The sequence below is a fragment of the Myxine glutinosa genome, chromosome 3 (genome assembly GCF_964187855.1).
Source record: "Myxine glutinosa chromosome 3, kmMyxGlut1.1, whole genome shotgun sequence".
Taxonomy (NCBI): domain Eukaryota; kingdom Metazoa; phylum Chordata; class Myxini; order Myxiniformes; family Myxinidae; genus Myxine; species Myxine glutinosa.
Window position 1 is genome coordinate 77,550,082 of NC_136263.1, and position 23,483 is coordinate 77,573,564.

General features: G+C 41.4%; 2 protein-coding genes across 5 annotated transcripts in view; one reads left to right on the plus strand and one right to left on the minus strand.

The window, feature by feature from the left end:
• The window catches only part of UBFD1 (ubiquitin family domain containing 1), a 152,374-nt gene extending 141,382 nt beyond the window's left edge, over nt 1–10,992 (minus strand). Inside the window, exon 1 of one of the 3 annotated variants that reach the window (XM_068110541.2) lies at nt 10,762–10,992. In XM_068110541.2, the coding sequence (XP_067966642.1) occupies nt 10,762–10,777 (16 nt within the window). In that variant the 5' untranslated portion in view covers nt 10,778–10,992. Of the gene's footprint in view, nt 1–10,158; nt 10,355–10,761 lie in introns of those variants that run through there. The other 2 variants (XM_068110543.2, XM_068110542.2) reach the window with 2 other exon arrangements.
• LOC137423409 (uncharacterized) overlaps nt 10,858–23,483 on the plus strand; it is a 42,121-nt gene continuing 29,495 nt past the window's right edge. The window contains exons 1-2 of one of the 2 annotated variants that reach the window (XM_078774215.1): nt 11,412–11,649; nt 13,905–14,056. In XM_078774215.1, the coding sequence (XP_078630341.1) occupies nt 11,602–11,649; nt 13,905–14,056 (200 nt within the window). In that variant the 5' untranslated portion in view covers nt 11,412–11,601. Of the gene's footprint in view, nt 11,241–11,411; nt 11,650–13,904; nt 14,057–23,483 lie in introns of those variants that run through there. The other variant, XR_010983693.2, reaches the window with a different exon arrangement.

Below are 23,483 nucleotides of genomic sequence, written 5' to 3' on the forward strand. Positions count from 1 at the left end.
TAACAGGCCACACCACTAGTTTAATCTCACACCAATAAACAGGCCACACCACTAGTTTAATCTCACACCAATAACAGGCAACACCACTAGTTTAATCTCACACCAAAAACAGGCTACACCACTAGTTTCATCTCACCCCAATAAACAGGCCACACCACTAGTTTAATCTCACACCAATAACAGGCTACACCACTAGTTTAATCTCACACCAATAACAGGCCACACCACTAGTTTAATCTCACACCAATAACAGGCCACACCACCAGTTTAATCTCACACCAATAACAGGCCACACCACTAGTTTAATCTCACACCAATAACAGGCCACACCACTAGTTTAATCTCACACCAATAACAGGCCACACCACTAGTTTAATCTCACACCAATAACAGGCCACACCACTCGTTTAATCTCACACCAATAACAGGACACACCACTAGTTTAATCTCACACCAATAACAGGTTACACCACTAGTTTAATCTCACACCAATAACAGGCCACACCACTCGTTTAATCTCACACCAATAACAGGCCACACCACCAGTTTAATCTCACACCAATAACAGGTTACACCACTGGTTTAATCTCACACCAATAACAGGCCACACCACTCGTTTAATCTCACACCAATAACAGGCCACACCACCAGTTTAATCTCACACCAATAACAGGCCACACCACCAGTTTAATCTCACACCAATAGCAGGCCACACCACTAGTTTAATCTCACACCAATAACAGGCCACACCACTCGTTTAATCTCACACAAATAACAGGCTACACCACCAGTTTAATCTCACACCAATAACAGGCTACCCCACCAGTTTAATCTCACACCAATAACAGGCCACACCACCAGTTTAATCTCACACCAATAACAGGCTACACCGCCAGTTTAATCTCACACCAATAACAGGCCACACCACTAGTTGAATGTCACACCAATAACAGGCCACACCACTAGTTTAATGTCACACCAATAACAGGCCACACCACTACTTTAATCTCACACCAATAACAGGCTACACCACCAGTTTAATCTCACACCAATGACCGGCTACACCACCAGTTTAATCTCACACCAACAGGCCACACCACTAGTTTAATCTCACACCAATAACAGGCCACACCACTAGTTTAATCTCACACCAATAAACAGGCCACACCACTCGTTTAATCTCACACCAATAACAGGCTACACCACAAGTTTAATCTCACACCAATGACAGGCTACACCACCAGTTTAATCTCACACCAATAACAGGCTACACCACTAGTATAATCTCACACCAATAACAGGCTACACCACCAGTTTAATCTCACACCAATAACAGGCCACACCACTAGTTTAATCTCACACCAATAACAGGCTACACCACCAGTTTAATCTCACACCAAAAACAGGCCACACCACCAGTTTAATCTCACACCAACAGGCCACACCACTAGTTTAATCTCACACCAATAACAGGCCACACCACTAGTTTAATCTCACACCAATAAACAGGCCACACCACTAGTTTAATCTCACACCAATAACAGGCTACACCACTAGTTTAATCTCATACCAATAACAGGCCACACCACTAGTTTAATCTCACACCAATAACAGGCTACACCACTAGTTTAATCTCATACCAATAACAGGCTACACCACTAGTTTCATCTCACACCAATAAACAGGCCACACCACTAGTTTAATCTCACACCAATAACAGGCCAGACCACTAGTTTAATCTCACACCAATAACAGGCTACACCACAAGTTTAATCTCACACCAGTAATAGGCCACACCACTAATTTAATCTCACCCCAATGACAGGCACACCACCAGTTTAATCTCACACCAATGACAGGCTACACCACCAGTTTAATCTCACACCAACAGGCCACACCACTAGTTTAATCTCACACCAACAACAGGCCACACCACTAGTTTAATCTCACACCAATAAACAGGCCACACCACTCGTTTAATCTCACACCAATAACAGGCTACACCACTAGTTTAATCTCACACCAATGACAGGCTACACCACCAGTTTAATCTCACACCAATAACAGGCTACACCACGAGTTTCATCTCACACCAATAACAGGCCACACCACTAGTTTAATCTCACACCAATAACAGGCCACACCACTAGTTTAATCTCACACCAATAACATGCCACACCACTAGTTTAATCTCACACCAATAAACAGGCCACACCACTAGTTTAATCTCACACCAATAACAGGCCACACCACTAGTTTAATCTCACACCAATAACAGGCGACACCACTAGTTTAATATCACACCAATAACAGGCCACACCACTGGTTTAATATCACACCAATAACAGGCTCCACCACCAGTTTAATCTCACACCAATAACAGGTCACACCACCAGTTTTATCTCACACCAATAAACTGGCCACACCACGAGTTTAATCTCACACCAATAACAGGCTACACCACTCGTTTAATCTCACACCAATAACAGGCCACGCCACTGGTTTAATCTCACACCAATAACAGGCTACACCACGAGTTTAATCTCACACCAATAACAGGCCACACCACTAGTTTAATCTCACACCAATAAGAGGCCACACCACTAGTTTAATCTCACACGAATAACAGGCTACAACACCAGTTTAATCTCACACCAATAACAGGCCACACCACCAGTTTAATCTCACACCAATAACAGGCCACACCTCCAGTTTAATCTCACACCAATAACAGGCCACACCACCAGTTAAATCTCACAACAATAACAGGCCACACCACTAGTTTAATGTCACACCAATAACAGGCCACACCACAACTTTAATCTCACACCAATAACAGGCTACACCACCAGTTTCATCTCACACCAAGAACAGGCTACACCACTAGTTTAATCTCACACCAATAACAGGATACACCACTACTTTAATCTCACCCCAATAACAGGCCACACCAACAGTTTAATCTCACACCAATAACAGGCTACACCACTAGTTTAATCTCACACCAATAACAGGCTACACCACAAGTTTAATCTCACACCAATAACAGGCTACATCACGAGTTTAATCTCACTCCCATAACAGGCGACACCACCAGTTTAATCTCACACCAGTAATAGGCCACACCACTAGTTTAATCTCACACCAAAAACAGGCCACACCACCAGTTAAATCTCACACCAATAACAGGCTACACCACTAGTTTAATCTCACACCAATAACAGGATACATCACTACTTTAATCTCACACCAATAACAGGCCACACCACCAGTTTAATCTCACACCAATAACAGGCTACACCACTAGTTTAATCTCACACCAATAACAGGCTACACCACAAGTTTAATCTCACACCAATAACAGGCTACACCACGAGTTTAATCTCACTCCCATAACAGGCGACACCACCAGTTTAATCTCACACCAATAACAGGCCACACCACGAGTTTAATCTCACACCAATAACAGGCTACACCACCAGTTTAATCTCACACCAGTAATAGGCTACACCGCCAGTTTAATCTCACACCAATAACAGGCCACACCACTAGTTTAATGTCACACCAATAACAGGCCACACCACTAGTTTAATGTCACACCAATAACAGGCCACACCACTACTTTAATCTCACACCAATAACAGGCTACACCACTAGTTTAATCTCACACCAATAACAGGATACACCACTACTTTAATCTCACACCAATAACAGGCCACACCACCAGTTTAATCTCACACCAATAACAGGCTACACCACTAGTTTAATCTCACACCAATAACAGGCTACACCACGAGTTTAATCTCACACCAATAACAGGCGACACCACCAGTTTAATCTCACACGAATAAAGGCCACACCACTAGTTTAATCTCACACCAATAACAGGCTACACCACCAGTTTAATCTCACACCAATAATAGGCCACACCACTAGTTTAATCTCACACCAATAACAGGCACACCACCAGTTTAATCTCACACCAATGACCGGCTACACCACCAGTTTAATCTCACACCAACAGGCCACACCACTAGTTTAATCTCACACCAATAACAGGCCACACCACTAGTTTAATCTCACACCAATAAACAGGCCACACCACTCGTTTAATCTCACACCAATAACAGGCTACACCACAAGTTTAATCTCACACCAATGACAGGCTACACCACCAGTTTAATCTCACACCAATAACAGGCTACACCACTAGTTTAATCTCACACCAATAACAGGCTACACCACTAGCTTAATCTCACACCAATAACAGGCTACACCACAAGTTTAATCTCACACCAATAACAGGCTACACCACGAGTTTAATCTCACTCCCATAACAGGCGACACCACCAGTTTAATCTCACACCAATAACAGGCCACACCACGAGTTTAATCTCACACCAATAACAGGCTACACCACCAGTTTAATCTCACACCAGTAATAGGCCACACCACTAGTTTAATCTCACACCAATAACAGGCACACCACCAATTTAATCTCACACCAATGACAGGCTACACCACCAGTTTAATCTCACAGCAACAGGCCACACCACTAGTTTAATCTCACACCAGTAATAGGCCACACCACTAGTTTAATCTCACACCAATAACAGGCACACCACCAGTTTAATCTCACACCAATGACAGGCTACACCACCAGTTTAATCTCACACCAACAGGCCACACCACTAGTTTAATCTCACACCAATAACAGGCCACACCACTAGTTTAATCTCACACCAATAACAGGCTACACCACTAGTTTAATCTCACACCAATGACAGGCTACACCACCAGTTTAATCTCACACCAATAACAGGCTACACCACTAGTTTCATCTCACACCAATAACAGGCTACACCACCAGTTTAATCTCACACCAATAACAGGCCACACCACTAGTTTAATCTCACACCAATAACAGGCTACACCACCAGTTTAATCTCACACCAAAAACAGGCCACACCACCAGTTTAATCTCACACCAATAACAGGCCACACCACTAGTTTAATCTCACACCAATAAACAGGCCACACCACTAGTTTAATCTCACACCAATAACAGGCAACACCACTAGTTTAATCTCACACCAAAAACAGGCTACACCACTAGTTTCATCTCACCCCAATAAACAGGCCACACCACTAGTTTAATCTCACACCAATAACAGGCTACACCACTAGTTTAATCTCACACCAATAACAGGCCACACCACTAGTTTAATCTCACACCAATAACAGGCCACACCACCAGTTTAATCTCACACCAATAACAGGCCACACCACTAGTTTAATCTCACACCAATAACAGGCCACACCACTAGTTTAATCTCACACCAATAACAGGCCACACCACTAGTTTAATCTCACACCAATAACAGGCCACACCACTCGTTTAATCTCACACCAATAACAAGACACACCACTAGTTTAATCTCACACCAATAACAGGCCACACCACTCGTTTAATCTCACACCAATAACAGGCCACACCACCAGTTTAATCTCACACCAATAACAGGTTACACCACTGGTTTAATCTCACCCCAATAACAGGCCACACCACTCGTTTAATCTCACACCAATAACAGGCCACACCACCAGTTTAATCTCACACCAATAACAGGCCACACCACCAGTTTAATCTCACACCAATAGCAGGCCACACCACTAGTTTAATCTCACACCAATAACAGGCCACACCACTAGTTTAATCTCACACAAATAACAGGCTACACCACCAGTTTAATCTCACACCAATAACAGGCTACCCCACCAGTTTAATCTCACACCAATAACAGGCCACACCACCAGTTTAATCTCACACCAATAACAGGCTACACCGCCAGTTTAATCTCACACCAATAACAGGCCACACCACTAGTTGAATGTCACACCAATAACAGGCCACACCACTAGTTTAATGTCACACCAATAACAGGCCACACCACTACTTTAATCTCACACCAATAACAGGCTACACCACCAGTTTAATCTCACACCAATGACCGGCTACACCACCAGTTTAATCTCACACCAACAGGCCACACCACTAGTTTAATCTCACACCAATAACAGGCCACACCACTAGTTTAATCTCACACCAATAAACAGGCCACACCACTCGTTTAATCTCACACCAATAACAGGCTACACCACAAGTTTAATCTCACACCAATGACAGGCTACACCACCAGTTTAATCTCACACCAATAACAGGCTACACCACTAGTATAATCTCACACCAATAACAGGCTACACCACCAGTTTAATCTCACACCAATAACAGGCCACACCACTAGTTTAATCTCACACCAATAACAGGCTACACCACCAGTTTAATCTCACACCAAAAACAGGCCACACCACCAGTTTAATCTCACACCAACAGGCCACACCACTAGTTTAATCTCACACCAATAACAGGCCACACCACTAGTTTAATCTCACACCAATAAACAGGCCACACCACTAGTTTAATCTCACACCAATAACAGGCTACACCACTAGTTTAATCTCATACCAATAACAGGCCACACCACTAGTTTAATCTCACACCAATAACAGGCTACACCACTAGTTTAATCTCATACCAATAACAGGCTACACCACTAGTTTCATCTCACACCAATAACAGGCCAGACCACTAGTTTAATCTCACACCAATAACAGGCTACACCACAAGTTTAATCTCACACCAGTAATAGGCCACACCACTAATTTAATCTCACCCCAATGACAGGCACACCACCAATTTAATCTCACCCCAATGACAGGCACACCACCAGTTTAATCTCACACCAATGACAGGCTACACCACCAGTTTAATCTCACACCAACAGGCCACACCACTAGTTTAATCTCACACCAACAACAGGCCACACCACTAGTTTAATCTCACACCAATAAACAGGCCACACCACTCGTTTAATCTCACGCCAATAACAGGCTACACCACTAGTTTAATCTCACACCAATGACAGGCTACACCACCAGTTTAATCTCACACCAATAACAGGCTACACCACGAGTTTCATCTCACACCAATAACAGGCCACACCACTAGTTTAATCTCACACCAATAACAGGCCACACCACTAGTTTAATCTCACACCAATAACATGCCACACCACTAGTTTAATCTCACACCAATAAACAGGCCACACCACTAGTTTAATCTCACACCAATAACAGGCCACACCACTAGTTTAATCTCACACCAATAACAGGCGACACCACTAGTTTAATATCACACCAATAACAGGCCACACCACTAGTTTAATATCACACCAATAACAGGCTCCACCACCAGTTTAATCTCACACCAATAACAGGCCACACCACCAGTTTAATCTCACACCAATAAACAGGCCACACCACGAGTTTAATCTCACACCAATAACAGGCTACACCACTCGTTTAATCTCACACCAATAACAGGCCACGCCACTGGTTTAATCTCACACCAATAACAGGCTTCACCACGAGTTTAATCTCACACCAATAACAGGCCACACCACTAGTTTAATCTCACACCAATAAGAGGCCACACCACTAGTTTAATCTCACACGAATAACAGGCTACAACACCAGTTTAATCTCACACCAATAACAGGCCACACCACCAGTTTAATCTCACACCAATAACAGGCCACACCTCCAGTTTAATCTCACACCAATAACAGGCCACACCACCAGTTAAATCTCACAACAATAACAGGCCACACCACTAGTTTAATGTCACACCAATAACAGGCCACACCACAACTTTAATCTCACACCAATAACAGGCTACACCACCAGTTTCATCTCACACCAAGAACAGGCTACACCACTAGTTTAATCTCACACCAATAACAGGATACACCACTACTTTAATCTCACACCAATAACAGGCCACACCACCAGTTTAATCTCACACCAATAACAGGCTACACCACTAGTTTAATCTCACACCAAGAACAGGCTACACCACTAGTTTAATCTCACACCAATAACAGGCTACACCACAAGTTTAATCTCACACCAATAACAGGCTACATCACGAGTTTAATCTCACTCCCATAACAGGCGACACCACCAGTTTAATCTCACACCAGTAATAGGCCACACCACTAGTTTAATCTCACACCAATAACAGGCCACACCACCAGTTAAATCTCACACCAATAACAGGCTACACCACTAGTTTAATCTCACACCAATATCAGGATACACCACTACTTTAATCTCACACCAATAACAGGCCACACCACCAGTTTAATCTCACACCAATAACAGGCTACACCACTAGTTTTATCTCACACCAATAACAGGCTACACCACAAGTTTAATCTCACACCAATAACAGGCTACACCACGAGTTTAATCTCACTCCCATAACAGGCGACACCACCAGTTTAATCTCACACCAATAACAGGCCACACCACGAGTTTAATCTCACACCAATAACAGGCTACACCACCAGTTTAATCTCACACCAGTAATAGGCTACACCGCCAGTTTAATCTCACACCAATAACAGGCCACACCACTAGTTTAATGTCACACCAATAACAGGCCACACCACTAGTTTAATGTCACACCAATAACAGGCCACACCACTACTTTAATCTCACACCAATAACAGGCTACACCACTAGTTTAATCTCACACCAATAACAGGATACACCACTACTTTAATCTCACACCAATAACAGGCCACACCACCAGTTTAATCTCACACCAATAACAGGCTACACCACGAGTTTAATCTCACACCAATAACAGGCGACACCACCAGTTTAATCTCACACGAATAAAGGCCACACCACTAGTTTAATCTCACACCAATAACAGGCTACACCACCAGTTTAATCTCACACCAATAATAGGCCACACCACTAGTTTAATCTCACACCAATAACAGGCACACCACCAGTTTAATCTCACACCAATGACCGGCTACACCACCAGTTTAATCTCACACCAACAGGCCACACCACTAGTTTAATCTCACACCAATAACAGGCCACACCACTAGTTTAATCTCACACCAATAAACAGGCCACACCACTCGTTTAATCTCACACCAATAACAGGCTACACCACAAGTTTAATCTCACACCAATGACAGGCTACACCACCAGTTTAATCTCACACCAATAACAGGCTACACCACTAGTTTAATCCCACACCAATAACAGGCTACACCACCAGTTTAATCTCACACCAATAACAGGCCACACCACTCGTTTAATCTCACACCAATAACAGGCGACACCACCAGTTTAATCTCACACCAAAAACAGGCCACACCACCAGTTTAATCTCACACCAACAGGCCACACCACTGGTTTAATCTCACACCAATAACAGGCCACACCACTCGTTTAATCTCACACCAATAACAGGCCACACCACCAGTTTAATCTCACACCAATAACAGGCCACACCACCAGTTTAATCTCACACCAATACCAGGCCACACCACTAGTTTAATCTCACACCAATAACAGGCCACACCACCAGTTTAATCTCACACCAATAACAGGCCACACCGCCAGTTTAATCTCACACCAATAACAGGCTACACCGCCAGTTTAATCTCACACCAATAACAGGCCACACCACTCGTTTAATGTCACACCAATAACAGGCTACACCACTAGTTTCATCTCACACCAATAAACAGGCCACACCACTAGTTTAATCTCACACCGATAACAGGCCACACCACCAGTTTAATCTCACACCAATAACAGGCCACACCACAAGTTTAATCTCACACCAATAACAGGCCACACCACCGGTTTAATGTCACACCAATAACAGGCCACACCACCAGTTTAATCTCACACCAATAACAGGCCACACCACCAGTTTAATCTCACACCAATAACAGGCCACACCACCGGTTTAATGTCACACCAATAACAGGCCACACCACCGGTTTAATGTCACACCAATAACAGGCCACACCACCAGTTTAATCTCACACCAATAACAGGCCACACCACCGGTTTAATGTCACACCAATAACAGGCCACACCACCAGTTTAATCTCACACCAATAACAGGCCACACCACTAGTTTAATCTCACACCAATAACAGGCCACACCACTAGTTTAATCTCACACCAATAACAGGCTACACCACCAGTTTAATCTCACACCAATAAATCTGCTAACACTGAAGTTCTTCGGTTTGCTGTGTTCGTCGCTACATCCGATCCAAGGCTGCAGTTCTGTGTTGCTCCATCCAAGGCTGCATGCAGGTCATCATCAGATACCCGATACCCGATACTCCCTCCAGTCACACGTGTACTCATCTTACATGCACGTGCTTGCACAGCAAGTAAAGCCTCACTTCATACCTGCATGTAAACGACAATCTCGGAAACTATTTACAGGAAAACTTACGTTCAACGTCACTCAAACTTGTCGTCAAATATTTCCTTCCAAACGTCAGTCACAAGTATTAAGTAATGAACGTTCGGAACATCCGCACGTAACTTGTTATTTAAATTAAAATATACAGTGCAGGTTACAGGTTATGTGTGCGCGTGCAGCTGTACAGGTAAAGATGAGGCGTCAGATCCATCAGGCAGACAGGTCAGAGCACTATAAGCGGAGGCATTCTGGCAAACATGTCAAGGTAATCATACACAGGGAAACGAATATACATGGAGACGAACAAGTCATAGGAGGAACGATGTCCGAGAACGGAAAAGGACTCGCACGGGCAGGAAACATTGAGGGAGACGGACAAAACGCACCGGGCCCGCTCGCCATGACGCTGTGTGCCACCTCAAGCTGTTGTCAGAGAAAGAGAGGAGCGGTTGGGACGGGGGTGGAGTTGGGGCAGGGGATGCAGAGAGAAGGGGAGAGGGGCCGTGGGAGGTGGAGAGAGATCGAGGGGAGAAAGAAAAACGAGACGGCAGTTAGGAGAGCTCGAGAGGCGCCGCTGTTAAAGGGACCAGGCCAGAGGCGCTAGGAAACGAGTTGGTGTAGTAAACTTAATGCGAAGTGAAAATCAAATTCATGGTTTGTTTTTTTCACCGATGCATTTGCAAGGATAAACTAAAATCGTACATTGACACTTTTTCCCAAGCTTGTTCAGAGAGTGACGTGGCGCTTTTTTGGCTTTCCGTTTTTCATGACGTCATATACATGTTTAATTTTATACGCGACTCCCCAATCTACTTTAGTTACTGTGTAAACAACAACAACAACAACAACAACAACAACAACGGGGGTAAGCAAGAACAAACCGTGCTTCGTACATATATGTACGTAATAAATATAAGCTTTACACTAGGCAAGCATCACCGACCTCCTACTACTTAAAGATTGAACTTTTTTTTCATGGACACCTTTACGGTATTTACGTAAATTTACATTTACGGATGCTTCCGTCCTATCCAGGTTCCTCCTGATGTTCTGATGTTAATCCAGGTTCCTAAAACCCGAATCCTATCCAGGTTCCTCCTGATGACTCCATCTTTTCGCTTTGCTTATTCGGGTTCCCTTCTGATGACTCCAATGTAGTATTTGGTTTCCCATTTCATTACGATTGCACCACATCCTGATGCTGTGTGGATTCTGCTTCCCCGCTGATGGACCTCTGGGAGCTTGTAACTGTTGCTGCGTTTTTGCCTGAGGAAGTAATGCTGAAATCTATCGATCTGGGTTCTTCACAACATCTTTCTAGGGCTTGAAGTTAGGGCTAGGAGTTAGAAGTTATAGTCTAGTAGGAAGACTAGGTCCCCCTGCACCCCCCGGAGATATACTTCTAATCAGTGTTTCTAGATTGGAAAAAATGTGTAGAAAATGACTAGCTATGGCCCCAAGCTGAAAAAATGTCCCACATACCATTTTTATGCAAATTACTGCTGCCATTATCAAAAAAAGACTAGGTCCCCCTGCACCCCCCGGAGATATACTTCTAATCAGTGTTTCTAGATTGGAAAAATGTGTAGAAAATGACTAGCTATGGCCCCAAGCTGAAAAAATGTCCCACATACCATTTTTATGCAAATTACTGCTGCCATTATCAAAAAAACGATTTTTGACATATCTCAGCCAATATTGCAGATAATTGAAAAATGAAGGTGTCTAGACCCATGTTTTGAAGGGCATAGATCATGATAGAACTATTCATAACATGATTACATGTGTCTATGGTATACTAGTATGCTAATTAGTGCTTTATTTACAAAATAATCACAGTTTTACGAAATAATAGACTCATATTAAGGTCCGTCTACACAGACGTTAACACAAAGTTTTATTTTTCTAAATACCCTGTGAAATTCACCGAATGCCCTGTGAAACCTGGGATTCTTCTCCAGCTTTTTCAAGGGCCCGACTTTTCCCTTCCCTTTGAAGGCACTGGTGCAGTCTTCTCCGCTGAACACATAGTACCCCAGGAGAGTGGCACAGTAGTCCTCTCCCAGGGATTCTGCCAGCTCAGAGACGTTGACAAGTTGGCGATGCTTCCCTGACCCTGTATCCAGGTACACCGTCAGCTTGATGTTGTGGGCATGGTGGAGCAGGATCAGGAGGATGTCTGTGTCCGGTGTTCTGACTACAGCGTTCTTGTATCCGATGGTAGCAGCATGATGGAGGTACAGAACCACCCTGGTATCAGTCTCTTCCTGGTTGCTGTAGATCGTGGGGAGTTCACGTACCTCGACCTGAAACACAAAAAGGCACCGCATTTCAATCACCAGTCACTGCCAGTTTCAGTATATCTCCGGGGGGTGCAGGGGGACCTAGTCTTTTTTTGATAATGGCAGCAGTAATTTGCATAAAAATGGTATGTGGGACATTTTTTCAGCTTGGGGCCATAGCTAGTCATTTTCTACACATTTTTTCCAATCTAGAAACACTGATTAGAAGTATATCTCCGGGGGGTGCAGGGGGACCTAGTCTTTTTTTGATAATGGCAGCAGTAATTTGCATAAAAATGGTATGTGGGACATTTTTTCAGCTTGGGGCCATAGCTAGTCATTTTCTACACATTTTTTCCAATCTAGAAACACTGATTAGAAGTATATCTCCGGGGGGTGCAGGGGGACCTAGTCTTCCTACTAGACTATTAGGGCTACGAGTTAGAGCTAGGAGTTAGGGCTAGGAGTTAGGGCTAGGAGTTAGGGCTAGGAGTTAGGGCTAGGAGTTAGGGCTAGCACCTAGCAGTTAGGGCTAGGAGTCAGGGCTCGGAGCTAGGGCTCGGAGCTAGGGCAAGGAGTTAGGGCTCGGAGTTAGGGCTAGGAGCTAGGGCTAGCAGTTAGCGCTAGGAGTTAGGGCTAGGAGCTAGGGCTAGCAGTTAGCGCTAGGAGTTAGGGCTAGGAGCTAGGGCTAGAAGCTAGGGCTAGCAGTTAGGGCTAGGAGCTAGGGCTAGGAGTTAGGGCTAGGAGCTAGGGCTAGAAGCTAGGGCTACCAGTTAGCACTAGGAGCTAGGGCTAGGAGCTAGGGCTAGAAGCTAGGGCCAGCAGTTAGCGCTAGGAGCTAGGGCTAGCAGTTAGCGCTAGGAGTTAGGGCTAGAAGCTAGGGCTAGCAGTTAGCGCTAGGAGCTAGGGCTAGCAGTTAGCGCTAGGAGCTAGGGCTAGTAGCTAGGGCTAGCAGTTTGGGCTAGAAGCTAGGGCTAGCAGTTAGGGCTAGGAGCTAGGGCTAGCAGTTAGCGCTAGGAGTTAGGGCTAGGAGTTAGGGCTAGGAGTTAGAGCTAAGAGTTATGGCTAGGAGTTAGGGCTCGGTGTTATGGCTAGGCGTTAGGGCTAAGAGTTAAGCAAAGGAGCTAGGGCTTGTAGTTAGTGATCTTTGTTTTTCACATTTATTTCTACTTTTTCACATTTCTCCTTATTCATTCTATTTCTTGCTTGTTCTTTCTTTCTCTCTTTCTTCATCTATCTCTCCAAAGGGAAGTGAATTCTTGCAGAGATTTTCTGGAAGGTTCACTTGGCTGCGCCTGGATGGGTTTGAGGGCTGTAGAATAGCGGCTGAAGCCCGAATCCTATCCAGGTTCCTCCTGATGACTCCATATTTGCTCTTTACTTACAGTTACGTGAAAAAGTAAGTACACCCCATGTAAAGTTTTGACTTTTTCAACATATTTCAACATACAGCTATTTGATCTTCATTTCAACAATATTGACATATAAAGGTGATATAATATAACAAATATCATGAAACATTTACATTTTGTAGTCCATTGTATAATTTAAATAAACATAAATGCAAATTTCGCATGTGGAAAAAGTAAGTACACCCCGACATTTATCACGACTTAAAATACCTAAAATTAGAATCAGGTGCACCAGCTCAGGTGCAAATGATTAGAACATCGTTAGAGAGGATCTTGGAGGAACCTGAGTCGGGAGATAATGGGGCTTCCGGGACACCCATGTATTTAGATGAGACTTTTCCCCAAACTGCCCATTTTTCCTCTTATTACCACGACACCCCTTTCTCCTTTTACATGTAAGTGAATGGGGGAGTCCTTACTTAACCTCCAAGGACCACGCGACATTCAAAATTCCTCATTGATCCTATGAATATTTGCTCATTTTCTAACTTTTTAAACAACTCCATTCTCTTATGGAACTCATCCCCATCTAGGATATTGATAAACTTTACATTAAGTACCTTTCTCTGTGCGTTTATAAAATGATATGTTTCACGGAGGGACCTGGTCTGTCCTCCTCCCGATCCACATACCATTTTAAAATTATAATATTTATTATCCGGTTGATAACCATCAAAGTTCTCACTCCACTCTAATATATTTTTCTTCCCGCCCTCCATTACCCCACTTAACAAATGAATACGTTTATCTGTCTTGAGGACCTTCTGACCCTCTCAACCTCTCGGATCTGGTATTTCTCACACTCATTATGTTTTCCATTTATATCCCAATCTTGAGATTTTCTCCATTCTTTATTCCATTTATATATAACCAAAAGGTACACACATGACACCACCATCTAAAATATATCGTTTATCATCATATGCTCCTAGTGCTAGTTTATTTATCTCTTCTGAATATAATTCATGCTTATAACTCCTAATCCCTTTTACCTTTCTATACTGTTCCTCCCCACTCATCAAACATTGATAATAATGACCAAAATTTATACTTTCTTTAATTACATTTTTCTTAATCCCCTTGAGCTTCTGATCACACTTCTCCACATTCCCAACTCTGTATTTATACGCATAAGCCTTTGCTCTCAATGCTATGAACTCACTCAGAATATTTCCACCAAGCTCATCCTTGAACTTTCCAATCACCTTTTTATTTTGATTCGAGAACAATTCACTCTTTTGACCATAGTTGCTTGTATCATAAATTACAGAATCAGCTTTCATATCATCATAGACGTCATCTGTCTTGATACTCAGAATGAAGCTGTCTGTGTCCATATACATCAACATGACGTTATCATCATACTTTGTTTTCAAATTCTCATAATAATATTCATACATCAGTAGTTTTGATAAATCGAGAACAGTAGTACCAACATAAATCGGTTTATCCATCTCAATTTCTTCTTTCATCATATGAACAGCACAAATGTTTTCTGTAAAGATTTCAACACGCTCAAAGCTCGGTCTGTTGATTAGTTTGGAAGTTTGTTCCCAGGAAGTTGTCAACTTGATATTTTGTCTCTTTCTAACATTTTCCATAGTCTTCCCAAACACCGTGTTATTCATCAACTTATAAAAATCTTTCTCAAAGTCAGTCTTTCCAAGCGTTCTCTTTCGAGTGTTAAAATCAATATATTTCATTAACCAATAACTCTGTTTGAATTTCAGGACCCGATGAACTTTCTCAACAATTAGACCATGTTTGACAAATTGTAAAAGATTTCTCTGATGTAGTACATAGTTCTTCTTATCAAAGAATGTTGTTAAAAGTTTTTCTGTTCTTGATTCCTTATCAAATGATTTCTGATATTCACTCAACCACTCTGGGTTTGTTAATTCTTTCTCACACCCGAAAGGAAGATCTTTATGTTTCTCAAAGAGTTCTTTTGGATACTTTAGATCAACCTCCAGGAAATACCCTTCTTTCCTTTCATCCAACTTTTTGTGTTGAACTCAGAATCTTTTCTAGAACACCCTCATGATCACTCTCCCATTTCAATCCTCCATAAGGTTGTGCTTGGGACATTGCCCACCCATAGAGGTTGTTGGCGTCATAATACATGAGATAGGAACTATCTTTCTTTGGATCATAATCTGGAAGATATTTGTTATTTGCTTTTGAATATCTTGATGAGCAGACTTGTGAAATTCCCCCTCTCTTTGCTCTCTCTATCATCAGGAGCATATCAACATCGGTTATCAAATCCAAATCTTGTTTAGTCATTTTTAACATAGCACTCCAAGCAAGACCCGGTGCTGTGAAATAATGAGCAGGGTCCAAGCCATATCCAGAAAGACACACCGATCTAAATGCTTCGAATACATCTGCTAGAAGAAGGACATCAGTCTTGAGATAGAGATCATGATAATCACCCATATTATTGATATTGTATTTTTTCCAAACATTTTGAGCATGTACATAATCATCATCTGAAACATTGCTATTATTTAGAATATTATAAAAATCTTCTTTTGGAGGAAGTTTCTTTTCATCAAATCTTTTAAATGAATCCATATAGTCGTACGGATAAATTCCCTTTTGTGTTAGGAGTTCCGTATCCTCATAATTACTCTCCAAACATGGAAATTTTTTCAAATTTTTAACTAGGTTAGCAAGAGGACTAGCCATGAATTTATATGTATCCAAGAATCGAATTCTTGTAGTTGGTCTTGTTGGAATGATTTTTGTAAAGGAGATGTATTTTTGATCCGTACTTGGAATAGCACTGATACTCCCAGGAGTCTTTGACAACTCTTTAATAAACAAGTGTGTATCATAATGAGCGTTGTTATGAAGAAAGACAGGAATGAACGAGGGGAGTTTATAATTAATATTACAACTTTGATGAGCCGGACCTCTATATTTACCAGTGAGATGGCAATGATCTCTAACCTTTCTTTGGCTTTCACCAAATTGGCAAATTTCAAATTGGCTTTCACCAATTTTCTCCTCACAAATATGACAGACATTGTTTTTCTAAATTTCCTTTTCTCTTCACTCGTCAAGTACATTGGTTTATTGGTTTCTCTCATTATCGTGGTTAATCGAACACAGTCTTTTTCTAGTCGTTTCACAAACTCCTCTGGGGCATTTGAGCCTCTATACTCCTCTAACTTGTTATATTCATAACAAACGGATGATTTGATATAATAACAAAATCCGCAAGGAGTATGTTTTTGATACTTATTTGTGTATGATTCTTTTGGATCTGGAGCCGCTGTTGCTATTTTCTCCAAGATACTCTCAAAATCAGCATATATCACAAAAGGATGTTTAATTGTTTTATTTTGATCTTTGAATGAAATTTTAGAATCAGGCTTTGGAAGTGTAATGGGCTAGACTACGGATTTTTATGTTAAGAAAATAGGCCTTTTATGTTTTGAAAAGCGGAATTTTGTTTTTTTTATGTGAAAAAATCCCGAAATATTTTTTTCCCCCGTTTTATTCTTTTTTTTTATTATTACCAAGTTTTTCAGAAATCAGTCAAAAAAAGAACAAAAAATGGTAAGCTTTTTCCTGCACAACATTAAGCACTCTGGGCTTGTAAACAGGTAAAAAATGACGTTCAGGTACCTTTATTGCAACCGCATTGTTTGATAAGTAGAGGACTAGAAGAAATTGACAAGACCCTTTTAGGAACGGTTAAAGTAGGTGTTTGAAGTCATTATCTTGGTAATGTTCTCCTTGGTGAGGCGGTGTCGGCGGTCGGTGAGGACGTTTCTGTAGACGGAGAAGGACCTTTCCACGTCGACGCTGACGATGGGGCAGTACCTCAAGAGGGGGATGTCAGCAAGCTTGACTCCAGCCGGCACACCAACCTCAGATCCATGCTGATCTCCATCCAGGATCAAAGCCACTGTCCTCAGCACACCAATGTCGGGATTGCGCTGCAGCACCGCCTTGAACTTGGTGAGCAGGATCTCCTTACGGCAGCCTCGGATCTTTTCGAGCTCCTCCTTGGCCTGATCAAGGAGCTGGAAGGCCTTGGCCAGCTCCATGCCGGCCTCCTCCAGCTGCTTAAGGATCTTCGGGATGAACGACACGTGGGCATTTAAGAAGACCAAACTGAGCTTGATGTCCGCCTTTCCGAACAGGTCCTTGGCACCTGTGTCGTCATCGTTGCCATCGTGTCGTCATCGTTCAGCTGGTCCACAATGTCCTTGACGGCCTCGAAGTGCTCGGCGTAAAATACCGCGGCGTCGATCCACGTCCCCCACCGAGTCAGAATGGGCTCCCGGGGGAGAGAAAGATTGGGCTGCTGCTCCTTCCAAAAGACAACACGCGACGGGGCTTTGACAAACACCTTCTTCGTCGTGGCAATCAGGTCGTTGACGTCCTTGAACATTTCTCGGACTGTCTCGCAGACACGGTGGAGCGCGTGGGCAATGCAAGTCACATGCAGCAAGTCCGGGAAGAGTTCCTTCAGGGCATGGCCGGCCTTGATCATATAGGCCGCGGCGTCGCTGACGAGGACCTTGAGGCACTCCGGCTTGAAATCAGGCCAAAGATAGCGCAGCGTGTCATTGACTGCACGCACGATCTCCCCGGAGTTGGTCTTCTCCAGAAACATGCACTGGACGAGGTGGGGACGAAAGTACGCCTCCTTGGACAAGTGTCCCGCGATGATGTTGGCCACATATCGACCTGCCGAATTGGTCGTCTCGTCGACGGACAGCCAGATGGGCTGCTGTCCGAGGTCGGCACGGATCCCCGCCAAGGCCTCGTCGTAGCACTTGTCGAGGTAGTGCTTTCGAATCCAGCTTTCATCGGGGATCTGGAGAGTGATGTGCTTCTCCAGGAATGACCGGAGGGCAGGGTTTTCCAATTTCGACCATGGGATGCCAGCGGCCAGCATGGCCTGGCACAGCTCCTGAGCCACGACGTCGCACTTGTGCCTCTTTCCGCCACCAAAGTCCTCCATGGTGGCTTGCGTGACCGTCCTCTTCTTCTTCAAGGCCAAGTTGCTCTTGTGGCGGTCTCCTCGGACATGTTGGGCCAGCTCAGACTTCTGCTTCGCCCGGCAAGTCTTTTCACAAGCTCGACAGAAAGCCGTGTCACTCGACATGTACTTGAAGGTGGCCCCATCGCCGCCAGCGTTGAATTCCTTCAGCCACTTGTCACGAAGAGCAGCACTCATCTTGATAGGAGACTTGTTCACACTTTGTGTACACTCTCTCACTGTAGTACACTGCCTCACTGCTGTACACGCTGGGGATGCAACGCACGCAACGTTTTGTTTTTGAGATCGATCGCAGTTAAAAATTTCGATCGCAGTTAAAAATTTCGATCGCAGTTAAAAATTTCGAAAAATTCCCTAATTTTTTTTAGCATTGCCAGACATTTTCGACCAAAAAGGGCATTTTATTTTATTTTTCCCGAAAAAGGGCGAAATTCTTTTTTTCTCCGAAAATAGCAAAATAATTTTTTTGCACGCAAAAAAGCCGTTTTATGTGAAAAAATATTTTTCATTTTTTCACATAAAAATCCGATGTGCAGTAATGACTGTTGCTTTCTCATTTGAACAATATTGTTTATGAGTATCCAATCTCTCCTGTGAATGAAATGTATTCAAACACCGACGACATGGATAAACTTTACATTTTCTAGAATAGACTTGTGATTTAATTAATCTTGAAAAGTTCTTGATATAAGCATAATGTTCAATTTCACCAGATCGGAAATACAAGAGATCAACATGTTTTTCTTTCTCATCATCTGAGATTTGTAAAATCTGCACTTTATTCTTTTCAGTCAACCCATAGACATTTATAGAAATATTATTTAACTTTTCAAACTTTGGAATATTATTAAGAGTCATCGGAAATTTCAAATTTTCCATATTCAATTCATTTTCATATTTCATATAATTGCTTACTCTTTCAGCATGTTCTTTTGCTGGATGTAGATATGCTAGTACAGACCACAAGAAACACTTGTTATCAGCATTCTGAATATTTACTATAGCATTTTTATCTTTGATGATTTTAGGAAGTTGAATATATGATCTTGCTTGTAGTGGATCAGATTAAAAAATGTGAACATCAACAAACAGAACCTTTTCAACAGTGAGACCGCTTCCGACAATAAGATCATCAATATTAAATTCACTATATTTAAGCTCATTAAAGACCTGTTCTTTATTTCTATCATAATCATTCTTATTAAGTACCATATAAGTTGTTGTATGTAGGTAAAAGTTAAATGGTGGATCTTCCTTTTTATGAAGAACCAATTTAGCCCCCAAATAATATTTACAACTTTCCATTTCAGATATAGTCTCATCAATCTGATCATCTATTCCTTCCTTTGTAAGATCAACAGCAGCTCCCAGAGAACGGGAGACTGGATCTTTGAAACGGAACAATCTAATTTTAATATTTCCTTTGAAAGCACCATCTAAATTTTCAATCTCATAATATGGAACTTGGTGTTTCTTTGTCTTCTCATGACGCTTCCAATCCTTCTTGAGGATGTAGTGTTGACAGCGCTCACAATAGACCTTTGGAAGAAGCTTTGGTTTGAGATTCTTCAAATGTTTTTGAGTATCTAAGTGTTGATCATACCCACTTCTCAGAACCCATGTCTTACAAATCTTACAATACTTATTAATCTATACTCTTTAAATGTTTTTGTGTTTTATAATGTTTATTGATATGTTTGTAGTTCTGCTCACAACTCTCACAGTAAGTAGAATTCATCATATTTATATAGTAAAAAAACTTCACTATTTACTATTTATCTTTTACTTAAAATAAAACATGAAAAAATTGAAAACAAGAGTCAGGAAACTCAATTAAATTTGGGGCAACTTATTCATATGATTCTTGGTTAGGATGTGATATCTATAACTAGTCTTCTTCATATCCTTATCACAAAGATCACAATGTTCCATCTCTTCTTCTTTATAACCATTAAGAACATTATCTAAATGGTGCTTTGTTTGTTTATGTCTCCTTTTATCAAGTACTCTAATTAGCTTATTACAAGGTTCACATCTTATCATATTTTTACTCTTATCAGATGTATTGATAGCATGTTTAATGGTCCTGATATGAGCATCATATCGATTGTACTGTTTATCACAGGCGGAACAATAACCAGAATTCATGCTATTTATACAGTGAAAAAACTTCATATTTCTCCATCACTAAACTCTATATAGTAATCGGAATCATCAATAAAACTACTCTCATAACTATCATCTGAACAGATACTAAAGCTTTCTTCTGATCCGAGGCTCTCAGTATCAAATTCAGAATCACTGAAAAAGTCTTCTTCGGAATAACTACTCATTTAATTAGTAAGGAACACAATTTCCATTTATATCAATACACTTTCTTTCAATTACAGAATCAACTACAACATGACTCAAATTGAATGTAATTTTCAAATAATCATGAATAATAAGTGTTCTGAGAGACAAAGTCCCAGAAATATTTACATCTTTATTTATTTCAATACCTTTGGGTTTATTAAGGTATATACAAATGTCTCCACAAGAATTGTCGATGGTCTTATCATACATCTTTAAAGCCTCAGGATCAATTTTAGATTCTAGTCTTGTCAGAATAGCCAGTAGAAGTGGAGATACTTTTGTAAGACTTACCTTGAGTGATGACTTTACAGGATAGGCTCTTCCTTTAAATGAAATAGAGGGACTCATGTTATTTTCCATAACTGGTTTTACCCAAAAATTTCCATATTTATCTTTGTTTAATTTAACATCTTTGACATATTTTTCTATATCTTCCACTGAGGTAGAGATTGATTGAAATTTGTCTTTTGTGCTTTGACACATTGTATTTATTAGCTAATAAACTTGCGTTTAGTTTAAGTAAAAATTTACTATATAAATATGATAGAAGGATATTTAGAATTTCCAGACTCTCCATATGATAAATTAGAGAAATGTCCGGCTTGTGATAGAATAGGGCTTAATAATGAGGGTTCATATAAACAATGTATTTTCTGTGATTTAATTTTAATTAATGATAATAAATAAAAAAATATATATATATAACTCTTTTAAATTAGAACCAAAAATGAATTACTTTACAAGATTAATAAGAGAGATGAATGTTAAGTATTGTGATGATAATACACCATTTCTTTCAAGGGAAGAGACTATTTGTATTGAGGAAACTAGGACGTGCCCGTGCCCGTGGGTGCCCGTTCCTTGCCAAAAAAAAAAAAAAAAAGTCTTCCATGGGCGTGCCCATGGGCCCATGGGCATGCCCGTAAGTGCGTGATGTGACCGTACAATGAATGTATCGTCCCGACGCCGCAGCTCGGATGGCGCTGCAGTTAATCGGGCCTGTATCGGCAGAGTTATTATAAACGTGTACTACAATCGATCGTACCTTACAGCATCTGCTCGCCACGTTCAGCATCAGTACGTCGTCACTATGACTATCCGTAAGTCCGGAAGTGACGTCCTCATTTGACTGTCCGGAAGGTCGCATATCGCAGTTACGATGAATCGCAAATTAGTTTTAATTAGTTTTAAAACATAGTTTAACGCCAACATAGCGCCAACATAGTTTGCCAACGTGAAATAAATGAATACGCTCTCAAATGTGCCGTCCGAGGCAGAGTCTGTTCGCCACGTTCGGCACACGTGATAGCTCGCTGCTCTGATTGGTTGAATCGTTTTTTGGACATAGCTCGGTAACTACTTCTCCGATTAATATGAAACCTTGAAAAGGCACATCCTCAGGTCCCCAGCAATATACCTGGCAAGGTTAAAGTATATCGGACCCGTGGTTGTCGAGAAACAGCGGTCACAGACACACAGACATACACACAGACAAACACACACACAGAGATTACTGGAATTATAGATAGATTGAGGAAATGTATAAGGGTTTAATGATATTTATTATTCAAAATAATTTTAATGGAAATGTTAATACAAGATACTATATAAATAAAATAATGAATTATTTTGAAATTAAACCCGAACTCAGGATAAAATATAGAGTTTCTAAAATAGCTCAAAAAAAGTTAGATGACTTGTTTTTCAAATATATAAATGAATGATTTTTTACCCATTTGGGAAAATAAGATAAAATTTAATAACCATAAAAACATTCCAAATTCATTGAGATGTCTAATAGTTGGTTCAAGCGGATGTGGAAAAACCTGTTTACTTTTAAAGATGCTCCTTGGTCCTAATTTTTTAGATTATGATAATTTAATAATTTTTACAAAGTCTAGTTTTCAACCCGAGTATCAACTACTCTCACAGGGTTTTAATGCAGGTCTTAAAAAGGAAGACATTATCGGTTTATTTAAACTTCAAAACAAACTAAATGATTATAATATTGAAGATATAATACAATTATTTTGTGA